Source organism: Exophiala aquamarina (assembly GCF_000709125.1).
Source record: "Exophiala aquamarina CBS 119918 chromosome Unknown aczIA-supercont1.3, whole genome shotgun sequence".
In the NCBI taxonomy this organism is placed as follows: domain Eukaryota; kingdom Fungi; phylum Ascomycota; class Eurotiomycetes; order Chaetothyriales; family Herpotrichiellaceae; genus Exophiala; species Exophiala aquamarina.
This window is the reverse complement of record NW_013550585.1, coordinates 387,807-413,063: the sequence shown is the minus strand read 5'-3', so window position 1 is coordinate 413,063 and position 25,257 is coordinate 387,807. Positions and strand designations below refer to the sequence as shown.

General features: G+C 48.1%; 9 protein-coding genes across 9 annotated transcripts; 3 read left to right on the top strand and 6 right to left on the bottom strand.

Annotated features, from left to right (window-relative positions):
- Positions 1-831: 831 nt before the first annotated feature.
- On the bottom strand, positions 832-1,754 carry A1O9_03748 (uncharacterized protein). Its single transcript, XM_013406041.1, has one exon. The coding sequence runs from the start codon at positions 1,440-1,442 to the stop codon at positions 1,074-1,076; it is 369 nt and encodes a 122-aa protein (XP_013261495.1). The 5' UTR covers positions 1,443-1,754; the 3' UTR covers positions 832-1,073.
- Positions 1,755-4,003: 2,249 nt separating this feature from the next.
- On the top strand, positions 4,004-4,606 carry A1O9_03747 (uncharacterized protein; the record flags this gene model as incomplete). Its single annotated transcript, XM_013406040.1, has 1 exon — positions 4,004-4,606. One exon carries the CDS (start codon positions 4,004-4,006, stop codon positions 4,604-4,606), a length of 603 nt encoding a protein of 200 aa, XP_013261494.1.
- An 864-nt stretch (positions 4,607-5,470) lies between these two features.
- A1O9_03746 (uncharacterized protein) lies at positions 5,471-7,531 on the bottom strand (the record flags this gene model as incomplete). The annotated part of the gene is made up of 1 exon (XM_013406039.1): positions 5,471-7,531. The coding sequence occupies one exon, from the start codon at positions 7,529-7,531 to the stop codon at positions 5,471-5,473; it is 2,061 nt and encodes a 686-aa protein (XP_013261493.1).
- Positions 7,532-9,142: 1,611 nt separating this feature from the next.
- A1O9_03745 (uncharacterized protein) lies at positions 9,143-9,448 on the bottom strand (the record flags this gene model as incomplete). The annotated part of the gene is made up of 1 exon (XM_013406038.1): positions 9,143-9,448. The coding sequence occupies one exon, from the start codon at positions 9,446-9,448 to the stop codon at positions 9,143-9,145; it is 306 nt and encodes a 101-aa protein (XP_013261492.1).
- Positions 9,449-11,482: 2,034 nt separating this feature from the next.
- On the top strand, positions 11,483-13,817 carry A1O9_03744 (uncharacterized protein; the record flags this gene model as incomplete). The annotated part of the gene is made up of 4 exons (XM_013406037.1): positions 11,483-11,950; positions 12,091-12,161; positions 12,272-12,614; positions 12,726-13,817. 4 exons carry the CDS (start codon positions 11,483-11,485, stop codon positions 13,815-13,817), a joined length of 1,974 nt encoding a protein of 657 aa, XP_013261491.1.
- Positions 13,818-14,855: 1,038 nt separating this feature from the next.
- Positions 14,856-15,716, bottom strand: A1O9_03743 (uncharacterized protein; the record flags this gene model as incomplete). The annotated part of the gene is made up of 1 exon (XM_013406036.1): positions 14,856-15,716. The coding sequence occupies one exon, from the start codon at positions 15,714-15,716 to the stop codon at positions 14,856-14,858; it is 861 nt and encodes a 286-aa protein (XP_013261490.1).
- A 1,667-nt stretch (positions 15,717-17,383) lies between these two features.
- Positions 17,384-18,162, top strand: A1O9_03742 (uncharacterized protein; the record flags this gene model as incomplete). The annotated part of the gene is made up of 2 exons (XM_013406035.1): positions 17,384-17,473; positions 17,578-18,162. The coding sequence occupies 2 exons, from the start codon at positions 17,384-17,386 to the stop codon at positions 18,160-18,162; spliced, it is 675 nt and encodes a 224-aa protein (XP_013261489.1).
- A 987-nt stretch (positions 18,163-19,149) lies between these two features.
- Positions 19,150-21,267, bottom strand: A1O9_03741 (uncharacterized protein; the record flags this gene model as incomplete). The annotated part of the gene is made up of 3 exons (XM_013406034.1): positions 19,150-19,686; positions 19,853-20,470; positions 20,647-21,267. The coding sequence occupies 3 exons, from the start codon at positions 21,265-21,267 to the stop codon at positions 19,150-19,152; spliced, it is 1,776 nt and encodes a 591-aa protein (XP_013261488.1).
- A 707-nt stretch (positions 21,268-21,974) lies between these two features.
- Positions 21,975-25,073, bottom strand: A1O9_03740 (GPI ethanolamine phosphate transferase 1; the record flags this gene model as incomplete). The annotated part of the gene is made up of 2 exons (XM_013406033.1): positions 21,975-23,285; positions 23,340-25,073. The coding sequence occupies 2 exons, from the start codon at positions 25,071-25,073 to the stop codon at positions 21,975-21,977; spliced, it is 3,045 nt and encodes a 1,014-aa protein (XP_013261487.1).
- Between the last annotated feature and the right edge of the window lie 184 nt (positions 25,074-25,257).

Sequence of the window (25,257 nt, the reverse complement as noted above, 5' to 3'; positions counted from 1 at the left end):
GAGCATCCATAATAGATTGGCTCTCCAGTTCCAGTGACCATCGTCCTCCGGCTCCTCATGAACTCGCGACCATCGATGGCGATATGTGGGGACGGTGTGTACCACTCACACAATTGAAATAACACGCAAGAATACATGAACAGGATCTTGAATTTTATGTGCTGGATAACAGGCGTCAAAGACAAACCGCGGCCTGGCAGCGTGAAATTTGCGTTTTTATGACCAATGATGAACGCTCATCGCCATCAGGGTCAAAGTTCATCGTTAGAACTTTATCCTGGCCGAGCCTTTTGTGCCGAATTTACAACAGATATCAACTTGCAGTGGATAGATGGCACGGATTAAGGCCTTCTCGAACATCTACCTTCCAGTGGAAGATTGCCACAACTGCGTTTCAAATCATGTGTTCATGTTGGGTAGGCTATCGAGAACAGCATCATTGAATGGATGCAAAACCGTTCTTTTCTCGGTACCAGTGCCATCTATTAATTGCCTCTTACGTCAACTAGGCCCCTTGTTAGTGGTAGCCTTCTTTATTTCCCTCATCAGCAGAAAGACCTCAGAGGAACACAACAAGGAGAGAGGTTCAGACAAATCCTCGGACACAAGAATAGATATGCACACTCTTTTAGTATATCTTACGAATTAGAACATTAGATAGTCTTATCATTAAATTTTGGGTAAGCAACATGAGATGAGTCTCAATCATCACCAAGTAAATGATTCTGGGACGAGGCCAACACGCTTGGTCCGTGCACGCTTGCTCACATTGTCACACACTTCGTCCATCATACTTCCAGGCCCAGACTATACGACAGCAAAGTGATCTCCTTGCTCCTCACGAATAGACGCGAGATCGAGGCGTTGTCCGATCTTAATCTCACTGTAGAAGTTTTGGGTTAGAGGCTTCAGCGAGTTAACAAGTGCTTGGCTGCGCGAACCCCAGTATAAACACGGACTGCCAGGATGCAGGCGTAAATATGGGAGGCATGCAGTGATGCCAACGCCGCCAGCAATGCAAATCAAGGTGGGACATTCAGAAAGATCCTGCTGCTTTCCGTAGGAGCCCTCAATCAGGAGTTTGATGCGGGATCTATCTCGAAGCGCTTTGGTAGTCCCATCGAGAGTGTACGAAGATAGGAAGCTATACCTGGTTCTTCTGGCCGGTCGAGGCTGCTGATCACCGTCGACTTCGCTTTAGTATCACCAGCCTCCAAATTCACATCGGCGACAGAAGAGTCACTTTCGTTAGATGACGTAGCCCTTCTTTGAACAACATAGCTAGCAACGCTGAACGGATGGCTTTCCCAAAATCGCGAGTGGAGAAAGGAGAGATACACGTGTCCCGTGGCTACGACACCCCTAACGTCAATCCTAATGCAATCTTCATCGATGGAGGTGATTGAAGCAGTAAGGGCTCCATATCGAAAAAATCGGAGCATGCGTGTCAGCCTATCAAACCCCCAGATGGCGAAGACAATGTAAAGCCAGGTCTCATAGCCGGATTGCTTGTACTCGAAGTAGATGTGATACCATGAACCAAGGAAGACTAAAATTGACTATACAATGTGGCTGATGAGGAATAATTCATAGCGGCGGTGGCGTATGATCGGAACTGAGAGTGGCAAGAGGAGCGACGCAGCAATGGTCCCAATGTAGCCCCACCACCAGTATGGTAGAACTTGATCGGTTGAGAGCTTATCGTTAACAATATAGGCTCTTAAGAAGATGACTGAGTGTAAGATAGCTCCGAGGGCGACCTGCTTGCCAAGCGTCGGTAAGGCCCACCGACAAAGAGCAATAAAGCCATGGATAGATGCATTCAGAGCATATATACCCACAAGCCAGGGTGGCCGAATAGAATTATTCGACGGTGTAACAGCTGTAAAGCATGTGAACTCTGCCGAGGGATGGAAGGCCTTCAACGCATCCTGCACGGATGGAGAATGCTATATAGAGTTCGACAACTAGAAGTCAGCGCAACCCGGCAACCAGCAGTATCAAAGCAGACGAGTCTGGTATGTACTACTTCAGAAATCGATCATCAGCTCTGCGGGATTGAACGGTCTTTTCGCTTAAAACTTTTGTCCAATAAAATGCAAATGACCACAAGTTGAGCAAGTTTGTGAACCAGGGTACATCGCTCTGTGCTAGTGGTTCAGCGAGAACCAATTGCTATCAAACATCAACACCTCTTACTCGTAAATGCCTACAATCTCTGCTGAATATTGCCTTGAGTCGATTGAGTCACGGAAGAATTAAATCGCCCACCTCACATTTGGGTCCGACCACGGCCCAGATCACATTTTGTGATAACCCAGTGCAACCTATTTATGTACTGTATATAATTTACCAACATAATTTCTTGACGGCTATGGTCTCCTCTCCTTGGAGGCAGAACTTGAGCGTACCCAAACATGTTTCGCGTGAAGTATGCGTTATGGTCTTTGCAACTCCAAGTTTATTTGATATGAGATTATATGTTCTAGAGTGTGAGACTCGCTGAGGCTAGCTGGGCCCGGCAGGGTGGGCTGTATGAGGCACTCTCCTCACCTAAGGTTACATGTCCACCACCTTATGGAGAGCGTTTTGTGCGTTATATTTGCCTAATCCTAAGCGCCTTCTACTCGCTCGCTCCTTTACTGTTTGCCCTGCGGAGTACAAACTCAGTTTTGCGGGTCAGCGTTACAGGCTAGTACGACACTCTGGTTCCTGGATTACTAGACATCAGTGATGTGTATTGCCCACATAAAGAAGGGAATGGGTCGTTCGGCTTGTCCCAAATGTAGGTATGAGGCTAGTGACAGATTTAACTACGGATAGTCCTATCTAGGGTGAAGGGCGCGTATATAGGAGGGCTAGGCCGTCGCCCATGTTCCCATGCTCCATGAACATGGTCCCATGGTAGCCCTTCCTTCCCTGGGTGTCTCTTTAGGCGTAATTAAGTGACGGTTAGTGATCACCCCGCTTACCCTTCCTATTCATCGTTCCTCTATCCACAGGCTGCCGCTTCATCTTGGCCAAGGCCGTTAGAAGGTCAAGTCATTCCAAACACGGGACTTCCTAGCGAAATTTAGGCTAATTACCACGCGGTAGAGGTATGGCAAAGGACCCTGAACTAATTCTTGTATAAGGGTAAATATTGGTTATTTAAGTCATCACGACCTAAAGATAATATTAACCCCTACTCGGAAATAAGACCCTTGTCCACTCAGTAGCTGTATTACTCGCCTCTTAACATGAGTCCTCCGCAGCTCTTGACTAAAAGTGAGTCTCATTGCTTGTCTGAGACTGTCCGAGCTACCTGCCAGAGCTCCTTATGCCAAGCTATATTAATGTGTCTCGCCCACTTTAGTACATTGACTCCTACCGGATACCATACAGACTTACAGATCTAATGTAAATCAAATCACGTTTACGTGTGTCTGAAGGAGCACGAGAGCAACCGTGTGTTGAAGCACTCTCATCGTTCGATCAATCATACCATTCTGTCTCAGAACTAAGCCAGTGAATAAGCTACAAGCCAATCCTCCGGCAGAGCAATACTCCACTATTTTCCGCCAAATTGTTTAGCATCTTTTGCCGTTAGACACAGTCGATTGCAGTAGAAACCCTGAGACGACAGGCACGTCTTGTAAGGTATGAAGACGGGAATATCTCTATGGCCTACCTGTCTCGAACACCGGGCAAACTTCCAACCTGTTAGAGGTTTGTATTACGCTTCCTGCTCTTGTCGCCAAAATCCTTCGACCGCCTCTTCGGTATTATGTGCCGGACTATCGACCTAGGCGGACAGTCTGGACCCCAGAAATATGTGTGAGAAGTTGTAGTGTTGCTAATCCCTTTGTCTTGGTTTGTGGGCTCCTGTAACGCATGAGATATCAACGTGAGCGCGCTTCCAGGCTCGAAAGTTTATATAAAGAGGCTCTGCACTGCAGTTTTCTTGTAGCATTCATCACATTCCGTGGCTGTACTCCTGACTACTCCTCAATAGCTAACAACTATGGTATGCCGCAAGCAGCACCCTGTTCTCCTCCTCCTGTGCAACCTAGTTTTTGCTCATACCTTCCTCCTCCATCCCCGCCATGACGATGACAGCCAAGACCACGATGACAGCAGTCACAGCGGCACTTCCAGTGCTGGCGCGGGGCACGATATGAGCCACGGCGCCTTCAATTTCACGCCCTCGGGGATCGAGTGGCCACAGTGTCTGCGCGATTGGTGCGCCAGCTTCTTCGACTTCTTTCCAGAGCCCGTCAATAGCCCGCTTTGTGCAAATCAGGATTTTAGCACTAATGTTACTAATTGTGTGGCTGGAAATTGTACAGCCTATGAGCAAGGGGCATATGTCGTCGTAGCAAGCACCGAACGCCCTACAGATCGTGACGACCCAGTCATATTTACAGAGGAAGGGACCATTGTGGCGCTTGTAGATGCTGGAGGAGAGCCACAGAACTGTACGGGCGTTGATAACTCAACCATAATGTGCAATAGTGGGACACAGGAGGGGAATGTGAAAGGGTCATCTGCCTCGATAAATCTAGCTGGCGTTTTGCCACAGTCTGTGGATATAGCAGTATTGTTCGGGCTCTTTGCGTATCTTTAGCACGAGTCACACATGCTAAAAGGATATCTTGAGGCCTAGCTCTCTCTGAGCGCACTAGGCAGCTAGTCGAGCGTTTGCGAGGGTTGTGAACGCCAAAACGATAAAGGATGTTGGGAACTTGGTTAGTGTACACAGCGACCAGCTTTGATAGCTCCTCAGCCATCAGGCTACAGCGCAATATCTAAAATCAAAGCTACTATGCGCGTTGATACGCGGCTGAGTTAATAGGCATTGTCTATCGATAACAAATGACAGAAATATCGGAGTAGCGAGGTCATACTCATGGTCTGGATTTCATTTCTGCTCCAGCTGTGGAAGGCCCAAACTATTCAGCGGAACAGAAATCCGCTCTCATAAACCTTTCGGACCGTTGTGCTTGGACGCTCTCTGCTTCGATTCTGGTGGCTGATATTAACCACATTAGCAAAAATCGATCAACATTTCAGTGACATTGGAAAATAATCTTACCTTGGTTCGCATCGAGGTGAGTATAACCAGTGCATATACCGGTAAAACGTGAACAGTGTTGAATCGAATAAGAGTATACACAGGACTCTATGTAGTATCTAGAAGCGATAAGCGAAGACAAACGCTATGAGGAAGTAATGCTAGCGCTCACGGCTCATCACCAGCGAGGAAATAGGTGGGCTTGAAAGGAAAAATAACTTCGTCTAAGTTTGTATGAGAGTCGATGGACTTGACAGTCGCCCACCAGGAGTGGACGGGTGATGTGAATGCTCTTCCACGTGATTTTCTATCAAGACAGTGCATCTTCATTTGACATCGTGCCCGAAATCCTCGCTGAGATAGCACCCGTCCAACCTAGTCCGCTAATCATTCGATATAATCCTTTGCCTGCGAGCATTACCACGAGAAATCATCGACCTCCAGTTGGAAGATTGTCTTTTCATGTCGTCCTAGCCTAGCCGCAGTAGCACGCACATCGTCGCCAAGCCCGCCTGGACCACAGACTACGATACCAATACTCTTGTAGCCTTCTTGTACCTCCTTCCTTAGTAGCTGTTCGATATCGATCCTGCGGCCTACTAGTACCTCCTTCTGCGCAAAGCTCTGCAGCACCGGCTCCAGCTCGTCTATCAGAGCGCTGGAAGCCTCTTTCATACTCCACGCTAGCTTTACATTGGGATGTAAGTTGATCCAGGCAATCAAACCGGTAATGCCGATACCGCCACCGATAAGGAGGATTTTGTCACACTTTAGAACTTCCTTTGACGAATATTTCGGGTAAGGTCCGTCCAGAAATGTCAGAAGCCTTGAGTGTTTTTGGAGATTGCGGGTCATGCCTGTATGCTTCTTAATCATGAGGCTTATTCCGGCAGTAGTCCGGAACTGTTGGTTCACTGTAGAGCTGAAAGCTAAGGGCTTTTCTGTTGTTTTCTGTCGATTGTTCGATAGGTTGTCTTCATTAGAGCCAGTCTCTGAAAAGGCTTCATGGTTCCTCCATGAATAGAAAGATGTGGTCGAGTTTACTGAAAACGGATGGTTCTCCCAAGGGCGCCACTTATTGAACGTCGGAAAGTGTACGTAGGCATGCATGCCTGGGGCGGCACCCCAGCGAACGCCTGGAATGGTAACACGTACATGACCGGGCCCAACATCGGTCACTGTCGCATAGTGCACGCCGTTTTGGATAATGCGACCAAGACGAGCAAGACGATCAAAAATCCACACTGAAATCGCGGCGTAAAGCCAGTTTTCGTGGGAGCCAGTCTTTCCAAATCGGAGAATGACGTGATACCAACACGCGACAAGAAGGAGCACCACAAAAATGATGTGCTGGATTAGAAAGACCTCATAGGACCATCTTCTTAGCCAGAGGCTGTTGGAGAAGAGCATTGCAACAGCCAAAACAGTTCCAACAATGCCCCAGGAGAAGTATGCTTGTGGGAAGTTGCTCGCGTAAATGCCAGAACCCTTATATGCAACGAGCAGGGTTAAGGAATGCACTATGGCATGGAGGATAAAAAGTCTTGCAACCCATCGATGCAAGACTAGAAATGTACTGTGACTCCAGTTTGTCAACCACAATAGCAAGTTATTTCTCCCTGAAAAGAGAATGACTAAGGGCAAGATTGCATAGCCGAATTCTCCAGTACGATAGCCAATATATGCGTTGATTTCTTGGAACTTATTGTAGCCCCACGGGTGAGGCTGGATGGAGGTGTAGCCAACTGCGCTGAGAACAAGGTTTAGAATAAAGAACATAGCAATATACTGAAATTGACCCATGGTTGGCACGTTTCCCAAAAGCCATGGAAGAGGCTGCGTGTGACGTCGGCCAAATATTGAAGGGTAGACCAGCCATGGACCGACTTTTCCGTATAGGAATATCATAAATGGAGCATAGCCGATCCAGCTAACGAGCAGGGGTGTCGCAAAGCCAACGACAAGAATGATGAGACTGTATTTGTTGAGCAAGCTACTATTCTCCTCGAATTTTGGATAGAAGTTCTGGTACATGGAAAGCGCCGAAGAGCTCGGTAGCATTGTGCTATTGAGCGTGGTACCTGCGCTGTATTGTTCTTGCGGAGGCTCGTCAATCAACTTGAGCGCCTCAGTATAGAGTAAGGTGGGGGTGATGGTAGGATCACCGGTCGCCATCTGAGCCCACCATTTTTCCAATTCCCACACAGCAAGTTCTTCGGCGCCAGTGCAAGTGGAATTGAGACAGTAAGCTAAGCTAGAGAGAAATGCTTCGTCACCTGCATAGCAATCGGGTGGTGTCATCGGGCCATGAGAATGGCCGCCTCCATGATGGTGAGGTGTACAAGAAAGTGTTGCAGAGGCAAGTGCTGCTCGACATGCAGTACAGCAGTATGGTTTATATGCTGATGAGCCCAATCCAGTGAAAGCGGCTGAAGCAGCGGCTGCCAATAAACTAACTTCAAGCAGCAGTTGCAGCATACTGTAGAAATGTCGACCTTGCAGATGCTAGAAACTGAGCGGAAGTGTATTATACACAGAAAACTTCGTCTTGCCAAAACGCTTCCTCAACGCAAGTGTTGTCTATCTGATATATCATTTCCTGTTGATCCTTGGCGAGAGCAGTAACTGGCCTCGCTGGCTGGTATAGACTAACGATTGATGCCAAGGCCTTGGTAAAGGAGGCGGAAGAAGAAACCTGCTCACCTGCCCCACCCGATGCCGCTGCCTGCGGGAAGTTGGTGGCAGCATCGGATGTATTGAAGCGGTCTGACAGGTCTCACTGATTCGAGCCTCATCTGTCTACGAGTAGTAGGTAGATGAAACGATCTGTATACGCAATCTTCCTTCCATGGACCTTAGAGCTCTAGGAGGTGCGAAGCACGAGGCACTGATAGAAGCAGATTCTCTTCGAGCACAGTGTTTTGACGCCACGTCCGTATCGCACAATGTTCGGTCGAACCACTCGCTGAGTATTACTATAACGTCTACTGGCTGGGTAACTGGGGTCCTGGCCTAGGCCACTTGTCGAGCGCGTTCTAGCGAGTTTTGCAAACCACCTGCATATGCACCTAAGCAACTTCAACCCGCGACAACTCCACAATCTCTCCTCCAAATGGCCTGCAAATGCAAAGAGCGAATTCAGGCGGTCTCAGACGAGTACGAGACATTAGCTTCAAGCACCTGAATGTTACAGCTGAATTTCATGGGCTTGCAAGGTTGACACTTCGCCACAGACTCGATGAACGCCGTACTAGAAGTGTAGGCGACCTCAAATCACTCAAAAGTACAGATCGACCGGAAAAAATCCTTATGCAATGGATTCGAGACCTGAAAATTTAGCGTATTTCTCCAAACCATGCGTCGATTCACTCAATTATATAGAACCTGATGAGAGATAAATGGAGATCTCAGATAATGTGGTGAAAGAAAGAATGGTCCACCTGTGGAAGCTGGAGTCTAGCCTCATGTAAATGGCCAGATTCAGTGCCTGCTGATGTTTTCGGATTTTTTCATGCCCACGAGAAGAGTTCCATATGCAAGTACCTATCACCAGCTCTGGGTATCTTCAGGGTGCGCAAATTTTCTCGCCCGACAGAGTAGTGGATATCATCTTGCATTCCAAGGGGTCCGCACATGAAAATGCCTACAGCGTCTCTTGTGCTTGCTGCGGTAGTGGCTACTTCTTTGATGACCATCGGTAGATCCGGACGACAGCGTACCTCTTCCTGTTATAATGTCCGTAATAGATCCCTGTTGTCATTCTCTAAGCTCTTCTATAGGCGCTTCTGCGAACAAATCAGAACCTTATCTTTGTATATCGGGAGCCGATATTGTAGGGGGATACACGATATGCTCAGCATCACTAGTCAGGCGTACTTCGACACTTAGGTTGGAATATCTGCCTATTGGTTTTCCGTCCCGAAACAGACTGTTCGGGACTGTCTGAAACCAAGTCCCGTATTGCTAGTATGACACATAAGGACTGTGCTCCACGCCCAATTTGCTGTCGTCGCGGCTTGGGCGCTGGTCTGAGTCTCCTTGGGGGGCCGCTCTTATTCCCACATCGAAGAGTGATACCGCAGGCTTTTCTCAACGATACAGAGCATCCCAACCAGCCTCTGAACCACCAGCTACAACGATTATGCGATCGCTGTCGAAGTATTTCTGCTTATCGATGCCTCCGTATGGGCCATCCATAAACGCAAGTGCATGGAGCCCTGGCAGCGTCCGTGCCTCCTTGTACAGCCTTGCTGTAAATTCTCGGCGTCTGCGAATGTAAAAAGGAGCTCCGAAGGTTTTCCTTGGGCTGTCGAAGGTAAGGAGCAGATCGTGAAAGGTTGTGAACTCAATGTGTGAAAGCTGAAGCCGCGGATCCGTAGGAAGCAGTGTTGGCATGGTTACCATTTGAAGTCGGAAGATATCGACGGGTGTGATGCGCAAAAACCCATTATCTTCCAGGAATGCGTGTTTTGGCCTGTGCCGTACTCGACAGAGTGCGAAGCCGTTGGATTATGCAAAAAGAGAAAGAAGAGCAAAAAAGGCACTTAGACCGTTGTTGTTGCATCGAAATGATCGGTGATAATATATCAGATAAACCTAAAGCAAGATTGCACCACAGAATGTACCATGCTTTGAGTGTACTGCCATACTGCCACAATAAATCCACTATGAACACGCCAGCCGACAAGAAATGTGTAGCTTTAGAAAAGTCATAGTCAAAGCTCCTAGAGCGTAATCAGTCTTTACGTTCAAACCTTATCACTATATTGAGTTTGCTTCCTGAATAGACCCGACGGCGAAAGAGTAAGTCACGCTCGGAATACCAGAGCAGCAATGTCAGTCCAATATTCAAGGTTATGGCTAATAGTGAACGGATTAATCATGTCGTGATTTCGGGTTTGCCAGACAATGAACGGGAACATATGCATTGGTGCCACGATCATGAAGTCGTATGCGATTCATCGATGGAATGCCTGTAGCTTCTCATGTGTAACTCGGGTCACTAGTGCAAGCCAATTCGTCTTGCTTGCGGTCTCGCTATCCTTGGTCAATATGATACTATATAACTAATTCGTTGAGCGTACAATGGAAAGGCATGCATGCCAAAGCTAGTCAACCAAGATCTAGTACCCAGTGGTGGTGAGTTACCCCAGACCATGCCTGTACCAGGCCAATAGTAAGGGGATGGGGCCAAGCCCATGCCTCTTAAAACTTAATCTCACTTCTTCGACTCGCTGGAAGGCAGTATGTACCCACAGCGCCTAACATGAGTGTTTACCCATAGGTGCCGAGTTCCACCTCAAGGTTTCAATGCGAAATCCTCAGTTCGGTAAGTATCGAGTCGCTGCAATCATGACAATGTTCCTTATCATATTGGCATTGATCTGGTGCAATGCCTTTACGGTCAAAAGCCCAACTAGAGTGGAGTGAAACGTGCTGTCAGAGCCACCCAGCCATTATTTTCTCCGGCCGTCTTTGTAATAGCATTGGAGTTGCCCTGATGATTCAAAATCCTGGTCAAGCGGTTGTGAGGTCTTCGGGGCAAATTGAACGTGCACCAAGAGCAGCACGGAAGATGGTAATGCTTAAGCATCGCTAAGCGTAAACATGACATTCGAGCCTTTTGCTTGCTCAAGCTTGCAATCTATTACCCCTTTAGTTGGGTCGAGGTGGTCCTCGTGAAATACACAATGGAAACGCACTAGATTCCGATCCGTCTCCACTTCAAGCGAAGCCCCACGATTCATGACCAAACAAGTATGTGATCCGGACTATTGAGCAAGTTTCCTCTGCGGCGGGGAGGAAAACCCCCAAGCTATGACCAAAGGTTCGCTCACAATTTTGGGATGTGTGGCTCAAGTCATCGGACGTCCAACTATTGCAGTCATGGCAAGCCCAATGGGCGCGATGCCGATGTCCATGTCGTCAACCAGCACAATGTCAGGGATTTCAATCGCTAGCTCAGCAGGCGCTTCATTGCCAATGTCCTCCGATACCATGACGTTAGCAAGTTCGATGACACAATGAGATCCACACAGCATGATTCCGTCCAAATGTGAGCACAAGTGCATGTGAACACTAGTAGAAGTGTATATTTTTAGGTAGTAGACTTCGGAGGAGTTTCGTGCTGACTCAACAAGTGAGCAAGTTTTGAGCCTATCGTCTACCTAATAGTCAATGAGAGCTTGTATCGAACATCCAATGATTGCGAGACAAATCCAGTGCTATCAGCTACCTTTGTTATCCTCGTGTAATTGGTGTCCTGGCACTATTCTACAACTGCCACGAAAAGCTTATGTGTTTAGAAATGCAAAATAATGTTTGGACTGCGGATGAGACGCTTCTGCCCCTGTCATTAAATACCTCAGGTATAAATCGACCTGGCTCTACGCAGCTTTACCATCTAGAGAAGATATCGACAGATCAAATATGAAGCTCTTCTTTCTCGGGCTTCTAGTATTCGTCTCGAGCACAGTTGCTACTGGTCCTGTACCGGTCAGCAGAAGTGGCCTTGCTGGTGTTGACGGATTTACTTTCTACGATCCCTATTGTGCTCATGGCTGCTTTAGATGCTTCTCTTCTTTTAAACTGTCGTGCACCACTATAGTCAGCCCCGGAGGTCACACAACCGGCACCGAGGCTGCACACAACTTGGCTGTGTGTCGCTCGTCCAACTTTCCGTATCTAAGCTCTATAGCATGGTGCATACAATTATATTGCCCAAGCAATGTTCGTGCTTCAACTGTTGAGAAATTCTGGGAAACGCAAATCACCGGAGATGTCAAAATCCTTCCCAAGTGGACTTACGGTGAGACGTTGGCAAATATTACGACGCCTGTGACAGAGGTTGCGGAAGGGAAAGAATTGATTCTGAGCACAACCATGCTCACAACCCACGTGCGTTAGTCCTCCTCTCAAAACGTGTACCGTGAAGACCTGGAATTGCGAAAAGCAAGGACTGCCTTGAATACCCTTCCTTTATCTGCGTGATCTCTAGGTCTCCGGCCTAGCCGATACAATTTCTGACAACTCGATAGGACAGCTGGAAAACCACGCAGGACACGTTGATATACTTCTTCCGCGAGACCGCCCAAGAGTCGTACTATGGGTAGGTAGTTGACCTCTCCTCTTCCTCTTGGAGACGTACTTCAGTCTGGTGTTCTTGTTGGACGCATAATATCGATATTAATTGCATTTAACTAAATTTTATTCCGTCAGACTTTCTATTTGCCTGACAGCCTTTGCTTTACCAATTATACTGACTTGGCTGGGCTGCCTCCCTTTCATGACAACCGTACTGGAACAAATTAAACCTTGGATCTATCCCAGCATCCTCAGAACTTACCACGATAGACCCCTCCCTTACCTGATCGGAAATGTCCCTACAGTCGGACAGGGCTTGTACATCGCAGTCGTGGCCCTCTTGAATATCATCTTCCTTGTGGTCGGTTATAAATGTTTATATCCCAACCACGTCATGCAGTGGTATGTGAATCATTACCAGGAACTTATGGCTTATTGGATGTGGCGCACTGGAGTCTTAGCATTCGCCAATATGCCGGTTCTCTTCCTTTTCTCGAGCAGGAACAACATCTTGTTGTGGCTCACCAACTGGTCGCACTCAACCTACATGTTACTCCACAGGTGGATTGCTCGTCTTTTCTTGTTGCAGACGCTCCTACACTCGATTCTCGCACTTGTCTTGTATCAGAACACTGGCTCGTACGACGATTCGCTCAAAACTAAGTGGTGGATCTGGGGTTGTGTCGCCACAGTCGCAGCTGTCATTATTATGCTCACAAGTGTGGTTGTTCTGCGTCAGCGTGCGTATGAGCTGTTCCTGATGACGCACATCGTTATGGCTGTTATCTGTGTGGTAGGTTGCTGGTATCATATTTGGTACGGGTACGAAGGTACATTCGGCTACGAAACTTGGCTTTACGCCACCATTGCTGTTTGGTTTTTCGATCGATTGGCTCGTCTGGGCAGGATCCTGAAGACGGGCATCAAGCGTGCCAAAGTGTCTGATGTCGGTCCCACTATAGCACGTGTCGATATACCAGGCATCCGTTGGGCAGCGCCAGGCCAATGCGTCTACGTATATTTTCCAACGCTCAACATTCTGCGACCATGGGACAACCATCCGTTCTCTATGATCCCGACATCAACGCTAGTCCGGCCAAGGCACAGCGATAGAGCCGAATTAGATCCTGCCAACGTAGAGAAGAATCACACAGTGACAGTGGGCTCGCAGCCGGCCACAGATAACCACACTTACACAACCTCGGGCCTCACACTGTTCATTCGCAAAAGGGCAGGCATGACGGGCTCTTTGAAATTGAAAACAGGCTTACTTACCCTCCTTGAAGGCCCGTATCCTACCATTCCCACAAGAGCAGTCCTTCAAAGCGACCGACTCGTGCTTATTGGCGGCGGCATAGGCATCACTGGGCTTCTGCCATTCTTACAGCACCATTCAAACGCCAAGCTATTCTACAGTGTTAAAGCAGCCGATCAATCCCTAGTGGACTGTTTGAGGCCAGTGCTAGACAATATCCATGAGAAAGAGATTGTAGTCGGCTCTAGACTGGATATCGACGGGTTACTGCGGAATGAGGCAGGTCTTGGGTGGGCCAAGATCGCGGTTGTGGTATGCGGGCCGGCCGGAATGTGTGACGATGTCAGGGCAGTTGTGTCCATGCTTGCTAGGGAGAAATCTGGAAGCTGCTCATTTGAGCTCGAGGTTGATGCGTTTTCTTGGTAAGATGAAGGAAGGACGATGCTTGTTTAACAGTACAGTACTCGATGCGAGAAGGCAGAGAAGAAAAGAGTCGCGTAGATTTGTGCATTCCACAATCTACACATAGTATCCTTCCCTGCAAAGCGCGTGGGAGTCGTGGTTAACAAGTGGAATTTGGATCTATCAATGCCTTGCAATGTTAGTGCACACTCCCCAAACGCCGATGCATGCTTTGACTTCGGAAAAGTATCATCCGACTGGCATATGCCACACCAACAACCGCTTTCTGCTGCAATCGGCAAGCCATAGCACCCGTGGACACCATGCAGAAAGTCAATCCCTGGTGTCCGCAAACATTTAATGAGCGGAATGCCTTTAGAGTAGGGTTATTTTCACGAATCACCATTTTGAGGATCTTGGCTTGGGAGTTGGCGTACAGCTGCCTGTCTATTCTGAACTTCGTTTGATAAGCTGCGTATATTCTTCTAATCTTCTAAGATAATGAAGTATTTCCGAAAAGGCCTTGGAGTAGTTGAACTTAAATCCCTCGGTCAATGGGCGCGATAGCGAAGACAGTGGATGAAGATTACCGAGACTACTGAAGCAGGATCCGGCAGTGATCAAACTAGGGAGATCTGCGGGGCTTACACCTCTCCAAAAGAAGCTTCTGAAGCCTTTTAATTCGAATCCTTGGCTACTTGATCGTGGTAGGTCGTATCGCAATTACCAAACACGGCGCGGCGACTTCTTCTGTCAACCATTGGGTACCCCGTCCGGAAATCGAAGTCTGAGGCGACATTGTGGCTACCACCTGCGGCTGCTGACTCGCTCAAGGGGAGGAAACTGATTCAAATGGCTCTTAACCGACTTTCAAAAGGACGTCCCGAGCGCAATACCAAGCGATGATTTACAAACAGATCTGTAACGAGTCTTGTCAAAACAAGAAGCTCTGGATTTTGCGGTATATGAGTCGCCATTGCCCGCGCAAGCTAAATTTGACCGGCCATCTCGCACTTTGCATCAAGCTCTCATGATACTATGTATTCCGCAGCCTACCATGCCTCAATTCCTGCAGCCAAATGCCACGATCGATGTTCCTGTCAGCGTTCCCGGCTCGGCAGAATTACGACTGCGCAGGGCTTGAACCAACTTAACAAGCAAACGCTTCTTCTCATCTTCAGTATAGCTCTCTATAGCCTGCTTCATGATTGGCATGAGCAACAGCGTCTTTGCGAAGTCATCGTGTGTCTCATATCGTATCTCAGCATCTACTAAGAACGTCTCGGTATCCACGAAGCCACATGCCTCCAGCTCATTTTTGACACCTGCTTCGGAAGACCATGGCTCTTGCAACAATTGCAAATTTGTTCCCGGTCTGATTTCTTCGACAGCATCGTGAAGTGCATCAAGGTTTTGGCTGCCTTTGCCACTTGAGAGTGCCAGTACTCCGCCCTTGCTCAGAATGCGATATGTCTCCTCTAGCGCCTGCCTGGGATTGGACACCAGGAAGTACAGATGTCCGCCGGTGACATGAGAGACGGAGCCATCAGCCATTGTAGACAAATCATGAGCGTCGAGATTGTGCAGCTGCAATCGGTCCCATACCTGCTTGCCCGCTGCGACATTTGCCTCTTTAGTCTCTCTTAACTTCTCGAGCATATGCCGGCTGAAGTCCGCGGCAGAAACAAGGGCTGAATCCGGTATCTCGCTGCCGAATACATCGAGAATGTACGATATGACTGACCCTGTGCCACATCCATTGTCGAAGACGCCTCTCGCGGTGGCGAATGGTGAGCGCTCATTCAGTCGGAGAATCATCCTACGCAACGTGATTCCCACCTGCAAATTATTACCCTTGCTATCACTTAATCTGTCGGCGAGGTCTTTCCAGTCGTCTCCGTTGGCTGTCATATTGTTGCTCATGGTTGTATTTCTAGGCTTAAAAGCCCTTTCATAGGTCTGGAGTCTGACTAAAAAACTGAATCGACTAGCAACCTCGATAAATCACCAGAAAACTCAACACAGAGTGAATGATCTATCTATCTATATATATCTATCTATGGCATGAACGAAGGAGACTTTGGATAGAAGTCTCCGAAAAATTGGCACCAGAAGTCTCCGAACTGGAGACTAAGAAGCATGAATGACACTTACTAGACTGGGTGCTAGAAGAACAACACTAGTCGTCAAGGCAAGTCACCTCAACTTCCAAAAAAATTACCGGGACCTCATTCTACCATCAATACTAGTGTGTAGACAGGCGGACGCATTCATGTTCTGATCCAAGTAGCGATCAAATCACGTGACAGCGAGCAAATTCCATTAGAGGACTTTCAGTCGCTTGTTTCTCGAAAAGCGACTCAACAACGGTCCTTCTGTGATCCGAGCCCACCAACCATGCAGTTGTCTTCCTAATTGGTGGAAAAGACAGATTAAAATCTGCCGGCGCTCACTCCGGCTCACCCTAGCCGCGCCGTTGTGATCTACTTACCTTCCAGGAGTCGCTCGGTACGGGAATGTGATATGTAAATCGGAATTGGGACATCTGCTCGGGTCGGTAGGCTAGAGGCACCGTTGGGAATGGTGATTTACTGTCAGTTCGAACGTTCTCCAGCACGAAACTGGTAGGATGCCGGGAAACATGGGAGCCGCACATCTGAAACCCACGCACTACGTTCAAAGCATTACTTGATATCCCTACCGGGGTGCTATCACCGAGTTAATGATGCCTGTTTAGTCATATCCTCGTCGGCCCAATTGCCTGACTGGCCAGCTATACGAAGTCACAGTGTCACCCTGTAACAGGCGGTCGAACAACGTAGGGAGGGATTTATTGCTATGGCGTAAGAGGGTACTGTAGGAGCAGCCTAACGTAGTAGTTTAAATATAGTAGGAGGAGGACCGGATTATGATGATTTGAGATCTCGAACGGATCCTGTTGTCTAAAGCTAACGAAAAGCTAGTGTTGTAGATACAAGAGGGAAGAACGAAAAGAGGTAGTAAGGCTGAAGCAGGCTCCGGGGTCTTAGAACATGGCATGCGAGATGAGGGTGAACAAAGCGGCGAAGAACTGATCACAAAGGGAATACGGATCGATTGACCAATGAAACCCCGGATTGGGGGGTGCAGCAACACTCCCATTGGTCGGAAGCGAACTACCGTGTGTCTGGCATCATGTCAGTTCCACATTTATGCATTCCCACGCTTTTCGGATTTTGCCATCCACGAACCATTTCCTTTTCATCAAACCCTATCACGACTCTTGAAAACTTTGACGCCGAGGATATCCAAGCATGAGATCACCCGGGATCCATCATGACGTCAACTATGACCAGGCCATGTATGGAACAATCATTTCTGCGGCATATCCCCGATGATCACACATGATGTGATTCATTCTTTATACCAGATCAGTGGGTACAAGGAAGGTGTTGTATAAATTGTTGAATTCTCAAAAGAAAGAAAGGATTGTTCGCCAACGCAAGGCTTATCCAAACCTCATCCCAAGACTCGAGAGAATACGTACTATCCAATTCAAGAGGGAGCAGAACCCAAAATATCAATCAAGCATCAGATTACAGCAATATACCATGGCCGCTAGAAACGCCGATTCCATGACCAACGCCCAGGGCGAGTTTCATCCGCGAAAGCCCAGAGACGAGCCTGTGCAGACATCCGGAGTGAGTGCATTGACCTACATACCTCGACTCATAATCCGCACGCGTCCTCCCATTCACTCCGCGAAAGCAAAAATAACTAACACATGCACTTCCTCCGCCCACAGCATCAAATCGGACAAAAAGTGTCCCCGGCAGACCACGCACCCGAGTTTTCCGCAAAGACACTGCCAGCGGGCACGGCCCCCAAATCCGCAACATACCAACCGAACCCGGTTGACGAAACCCCCGGGCAGGCGAACAACCCAGACGTGCTGCGCTCGCACGGCAAGGAAGGCGTGCAGACGGACGCGCTCTCGACGCTGCCAGGGGCGACCTCCGCAGACGTCCACAAGGGGCTCGGACACCCAGGACAGGGCCAGACGTCGAACGAGCTGCGGCACGAGGGCGCACATACGTCCACCAAGCAGACGTCTGGACTTGAGGGAGCAGGCGCGCAGGGCGGATCGGGACTGCGTGAAGATGGCATGAACACGGAGTTCCGTCGTTTGCAGCAGGATGGGGATCATCCTTCTGGGCCCCCGGCAGCTCGCGCGCATAATGTTAGCCTCGACGGCGCGGAGTCGAAGTTGCCCGTTGCGAGCGAGCATTTGGCTGCTGAGGGGACTAAGACCCGTGCGCTGAATGATACCAATCGCTCCACGAATGCCACTGGCGTGCCGGATAGGGGTGCCGGTTCTGATCGATCCTAGGCAGAAGGGCCCTTTCCTGCGTTTAATGGCTAGTGGGTTGCGATATGGATGAGACGCTTGCTCCGGCATGGTATGTGCGTGGGTTTATATTTAACACGAACTGGATTCCTCATGTCAAGGTACTTGATTGTACTTCCAGGGTGGTTTGTACACGGTGTGCTTATTAAGTCAAGGATACTTTCTCCTCAGGAGTCAGGACGGCGTCGTCAGCTGAGGTCAGGACAAGGATAATCTCTAACGAGACCAGTCTAGTCAGTTGACACACTGGGCTCATTCACCTCTTGATATCCTCAGTAAGAGACAGTCTAGACCAGCAAGAATATATGGTATCATCAAAATCTTTGGAAAGTAACTGCTCCGCCAATTTACATTGGCCATGGTCGATGTATACGAATCCTAGGCAGTCGAGAAGTTAAAAGGTTGTCGTGTGGTCAGAGCTTTTTCGCCTTCTCAAAGCCAGCGATCGCTTGTTAATACAATTGCACCCCTAGCTCTAGATTACCCTGGTCGCTGTATACCTCCTTTATCGATCAATGAAAGCGCCTTTGCTTCAGCGTTTGTAATGCTTGGAAATCATGGAAACGGGGCTCCTGGAGATCAATTGCCTAGTAAACTTGCATATAAGCTAGAACAGAGGCCTTGGAGCAAGAGAGAGAGAGAGAGAGCTCAATCACTATCCACCTTGACTCGCTTAAGTTGCCCAGTATAGATCTGTTGGAGGATTTGGACTGTGCAATTGTACGAGCCAATCGATACCAGGCAAGTCAGCGTGGATGAGATTTCTGTCTTCTTCTACTCTATGATCACCGTTCTGGTTTATATAGAAAATTACTAGGCAAATGACCTCCTTGAGCCTATTTTCCATGATTCCAAAGCATTCCAGAGGCTGTAGCACTTACGCGTTTATCGTCGTCATGAGGTTGCCTGTGCCACTGACTTTAGTGCTTTATCTTGTTAGCGCGTTACGTGTTTGAGGTTTAGTATGCGCTAGTCACTTTGGCGCCAACAAATATAGAAAGCTCGGTCGAGTCGATTATGCATAATTTCAGGGATGAGTTCGTTTTCCCAGAGCTGTGGTTGTACGAGACATTTAGCATGAGCAGCTATACGCACAAAAGGGAGGTGCTCCAAAGAATCTAAGTTGTGGCCGTGCGTGGTTGCGGCGATGCAGTCGAACGCATACCAGTACTGCTGCACATCAATGTCATGGTTGAGTATCATCAGTGTCCAGTCATGTATACAATTGTGTATAGACCATGAAGCTGTTCCTTCCTGGACTTCTACGAAATGATAATCTGTTAGAGTTCTCATCGCACCAGCGAAGTTGTTATGATCTGCAATCACATCACGCAGCCGCTTTTGATTGTCGAAGTAGGCGAACATTTTCAACAACTGTTTCGCATCTGAATCCTCATCTTCAAGCCGGCTATAAGATACATCCCAGGTCGTGTAGAGTGTACGATCCTGATACTCTGGAAGTTTAATTTGCCGCTTACCATTGACATTCCAGCGTTTCTCATACTCCTGGAGATATGTTTTGAAAGTAAAAAAGTCCTTTTTTCTTGTGAAGAACGACCCCGGTAGTGGCTAGGGCGAGGGGAAGACCTCCCAGTCGTTCCGCTAGACGTTTTGCATAGGGGTCTAGTAACAGGAGTCAATGAGTATCACATTGTAGCTGCTTATGGCCTACCAGATTTTGTGGTCTCTCTTTGAGACCGATTTCGAAGATCTCCAGACTTTCAGCGATAGTTGATAAAAGCCCAAGGGCAAACTCCTCACCACCGAGAACAGCTGGCCCTCGTGCAGTCACGATGATAGCGCCACGAGACGCAGGAGGATAATAATTTCTGATTTTGAATTGTCTAGGATCATCATAATTGTCGAAGATCAAAAGCCATTGGGTATTCTTCGCGTTAGACAGCCAACGGAGTACTTGATATGGAATATCTTCGCAGTCCAGGGTCCCAGCCTCTTGTATGTCAAAGATTAGCCCGGCTATCGACCGAAAACTGTCTTTCAACGAAGTCTCGGACGATGCATTGAGGCAGAAGACTGACTCGTACTCATGCTCGTGTTTTTTTGCATAAGCGATGGCAAGCTGCGTCTTACCGAGCCCACCCATGCCACTCAGGACTAGTCGTTGTTGCTCTCGAGACGCGTCACGAGGCTTGAGAATCTTATGCATTTTATCGAGTTCGGAGCTGCGACCGATAAATAGTCGCGAATCGATATATGGCGATCCGCCGAGGCAGAGCCCAGCAGGTTCACGGTAACTGAAGTCTTGCTTCTGCGTGATGACTATGAAGGGCTGTTAGCCTTTTTCCATTCAATTACTAAGAGAACATTAAAAGCTCCAAGGGACAGTTTCAAGGACGTGGAGAGTATCTCTGAAGAGACAGGTGTCATTGGACTAACAGCATCAGGAGACTTAATTTTACTATATGCTGTCGATTCGCGACTGTCATTATTATGGCTCGTTCTTACCGGAATGGAAATGTTGAATTCTGAGTGCAGCGTTGTAGTTCGTTTGATGACCACTCCACCGAGCACATTGTTTGTCTGTGAGCCTGTGCCAGCGTTGTTGAAAGCTATGCCCCCGGGTTCTTCTTCAGGTACTGAGGGCTTGATCGACTTCATCTCTTCAATGATCTCCTCAAGCTTAGCATTTTCCTCAGGTGTAGCAGACTGAACTGCGTGGTGATTGACAATAAGCTGAACGTCTTGAGTGATTGAAAGCAGCAGTCCTTCAACTTTGTTTCCTTCGCCCAGTCTCCGGATGGCCTTGGAGTATCGTTTCTTCCACCCGTCGTGTTCACCAGTTATGACCTTTTCGAAGATTTCTCTCACCTTTCTAGCCTTGTCATCACAGTCATTAATGATCTCCTCGAGGGCATCCCAGACATCTGTTGGTATATCGTCTTGAATCCTTTTCAGGTCGGTTTCGCATTTTTGAAGGGTGTCACGGATTATAGGCAGTCGCTTGATGACGACCTCAAAGGACTCGGACAACTTCGAGTCTTTTCGTGTATCATTGTAGTATGTGATGGAGACATCGATTATTCCGATGATTGCAGATGTGCCACTGATCACATCAAGCCCCGACATCTAGAGGTCTTTCGAGGTCAAAGTCCGCCTGCTCGTGAAAGAGAATGAGCGTGAGCCACGGGAGATCGTAGCTATCATCAGGCTGAGAGGGGATAAATCCTTGCCTCTCATGGCGAACCATGGCGATAACGCCTTACTCCAGAGTGAGGCCAAGTTATGCGCAGAAGCGCTGAGCACTAGGCAGAAGCATGCAAGTACACATAGCTGGTGGCTAAGTCACCTATCATGTACTCTGGACGGAATAACACCATCCACAGAAAAACCACGCCCTCAGCCCTGGCGCTTCATTCTGCAGCAACCTGGCCGGCGCGAACACTCCTGGACAGGGGCTGTCCATGCCCACTCATGAAAATAGGAATGGTGGCACGAAGCACGGGTCACCAAGATAGAGGAGGTGAACCTCAAAGCCAGCATTACTTCTGCTTGGTTGCCCGTCTATTTTATTGCATGGAGCGCCAGGATGCTTACTTACAATCAAAGCTGCATTAGAGGAAATAGACCGACCGGGGTTTGGGGTCCCCGCATGTTTCAACTTTCTTGTTTGAGCGAGATTGGCAACATAGCCTTGACTAAAGTTGGTCGTATGCCGATGGTGATATGTACGTAGTAGGGTTTTGCGGTCATGTCTTCTAAGAAGTAAGTGGTCCAATCCTAAGCATATGAACTGGGATCCCATTAGCATCTGCTTTCTTGAGTTACAATATCACTCAATCAATCACAAGCCTTTCTTCAGCAACAACTCCATTTGCTGTGCCATTGACACTTCCATTCTCAACGGCTTTCTTTCCGCCTATTGTTTCCACACCTCCGTCCTTTTTCACTTTAGCTTCAAAAGTATCGACCTCAACACCCTTAATGAGCGCTTCACTAACACCTTCTAGCCCAGCAACGAACACACATAGACCGCTCCCGATGACGAAATGACTAATAGTGGTCCCGATATCTAACCAACTGCCTTCATCCTTAACCATCCAGAAGAAATTCAACGTCATCACATCGCTAATAGCCATAACGACCATGAACAGTGCCGATGATTGCAAACCGAGGCGACGATTAAGGATGCCTAGTGCTGCGGAGATGATCGCAAACGGGACCATGATTTTAAAGAGAAGGAGGGCACCTTGTGAAAAGGGGTCGAAAACTGGAATTAGTCGGTAGACTGCATCAAGGCTGAAGCTGGAAACTGATGCGATGTTTCCTGTAGAAAAAAACCCGGATTGAAGGAAGAAGAGGAAGAATAGTGCCCGGCGCAAATCAGGCAGGGCCAGGGTTCGGAAAGTGGTTTCCGACTGAAGATTTGCAGGCTGGTCTGACATCGAAGTAATTGTAACCCCATTTGGAACCTTGTCAGGCACTTGGGATGTCGAAGGTGCGACCGTTGCCACGCTGTGTAACTGGATGACATTCTCTAGGCGTACCCATGCTAGCAAGGTGGAACAAAATGTGAAGAAGAACAATCCCTCATATGAGATTGTCAAAAGGATGAACGATGGTGAGAACGTGAGAAAGATAATTACCAATCGATGGAGGTAATGCCTGTTGGGAGAGATTCGATGTACGAATGGTAGTATTAAAGACAAAATCAAGACGAACCATCCAACGACTTGATTTCCTAGTGGCAGACCTTTCTTGGCCTGAATGGATGCAGCGCTCGAGCGTGTGACGATGATTGTTAGTACAATAACTCCGATTTGAAGCCCCATGAGAACCCGAGAAATCTGGTTAGGTTGAGGTTTCGTTGCGTTCATAGACTTCGATCTGGAAGTAATCTCATATTCGAATAGGAGATAGATTAAACCAGCGCCAACCATGAGTAAGCCTCCAGCTGTAATAGCGGTCGAATCTTCGATCTTGTTTGCTGGTAGCAGAGTAAATGTGCTTAAAACCAAACAACCAGCTGCCCATGCAACGACAAGAAGAAGATTGTCGCGTACAAAATTCTTGCCGTAGGAAATGGGGTAGACGGCACCGATAATGTAACACACTGTCAGAATTGTACGGTGAAAATATGATTGTACCTGATTTGTGTAAGTAAGGATCGGTAGGGTGATCACCAAGAATAGATAACTTACAAATGCCTCGAGCACAGCAAGGTATAATGCTGCCTGAAAGGCTAATGCTGAATAGCCGGAAACTCCTTGAATATGCCCGAAGAGAGCTCTAAAGCCAGAGACCAATGCTTTTCTCCGAGCAAAGATTTCTTCCCAAAAGAAAACCGGGAATGCGGCATATGCATAGTATGTCAAGGGTGATCGATCAATGACAAAGGATGAATACAAGACAGCTAGGACAGATGAGAATGCGGTAGTCGAGGCAAGAGTTCTCTCATCTGATACGGCACCATGCAGAACATGTAAATCGATGACTGTAGTAATGGCGTATATGATCCAACCTAGATAACCCAAAGTGATCAAGGCTCGGAGAAAAAGCCAGTCATAAGTCTGCAAATAACGCAATCCTTGAATAGCATGATGTAACAGGTCCGCCGAAATCTCGATTGCTGCTTCATAATGCTGAGTTGATATGGCGGATTCAATAACGGCAATTCGATCTACGATAGAAGAATTGGTCCTTGAGAATGGTGGATAGGGTTGGAACTTCAATGCTGTGGCTTTCTTTTGCTCCTCTTTGACTGTGTACATCTCCAAAACTTGTTTGGAATTGGCGAGCGCTGCATTGGCCTTTTCTTTGGGAGTGGCGGAAAGATAGGACAATGGCAACTCCCCGACTGAATTCACAGGGAATTCTAAGCCAGCCAAGTATGCCATCAGAGCAGCGACATCAGCTTGGCTAACGTCATGTCGACGAACATGATCCAGTCCCCAATCAGAGGAGAAGCCGTCTTCGTGTCCAGGGGCTTTGCTGTTGGGATAGAGCTGCGGAGTAGCCACACCAGCGCCCCATGCAATCAAGGGCGTTCTTGTATTGTCCGGATGACCGTCTCCGTGACTGCCCCAATCACTCATGCCATGGTCGGCGGTAAACACATAAGCAGTTTCGCCATCGTCATAGAACTCGTCAACCAATTTGGTGATCTCTTGGACTCCCTGGTCGACGATCTTGATATTGTGCAGGTATTCTTTGGAGTAGGGGCGATAGGAGTGACCTGTAGTATCCAATCCCAAGAGATGCAAAAAGAACACCAATTTGTCCTGCCGTAACATAGTATTCAGCGTGGCATTTGTACTCGCCGACTGGAACAAATCCTTAACTTTGTCAAATACCCAGGTGTCCAACATAGTTGCATCTCGAGTGAAGTCTTCAAAATCTTCACCATATTGATCAGAATCTACTCGACCTGGAGTTGCGCCCTCTTTGAACATGGGAAGGATGTCAGGGCTTCCCCAACTCCATGTGTGCCGACTCCGGTTGAAGACACTGTCAAAATCAACAGGATTGAGTTTCCAACCGGTTGTGACAGCGGACACATCTTCATAGAGACCCGCTATCAGCGCAACATGACCCGGTCTTGATTCAGTAGGGACTCTTGTATGAGAAACACCAAAAGTGCCATGTTCTAGAACGCGAGAGCGAAGGAACGGGGCCAACGGTCGAGGGGTCAAGTCGGCGTTGGCGGGGTCAGGAGGTGAGGGATCTGGGAAGGATTGGAAGGCTTTATCTGCCCTCAGTCCATCGCCAACATACAAGACAAGTCTTTTCGCTGGAGGTTGATCTCGTGGGACATCATACGGCCTCATTCCATGGACGATGGGACTGACGAAATATATGTCGAAGATGGACAAGATGTAGACGAGGTGGAAGATAACCGCCAGGGCGAGGAAGCCTCCCCGGCCTAGTCGAGCCATTTGAAAACGTGGATCAACGGAAGGAGTGACTAGAGTGAGAGGAATTCATGGCTCTTGACAAGAATCTGTAATCAACGGTGTTCTGATGCTTCACCCAATGTTCATGGCTGCGGACCAAATCGATGTTCAGGAGCCAGAAATTGCCGAAGAGGAAAGTGTTCCGAGAGGACCTTATCCCGAGCCT

Bases quoted from the DNA above. Each gene is read 5' to 3' on its own strand.
- A1O9_03748 (XM_013406041.1), bottom strand. From the start codon at position 1,442: ATGCTCCGATTTTTTCGATATGGAGCCCTTACTGCTTCAATCACCTCC.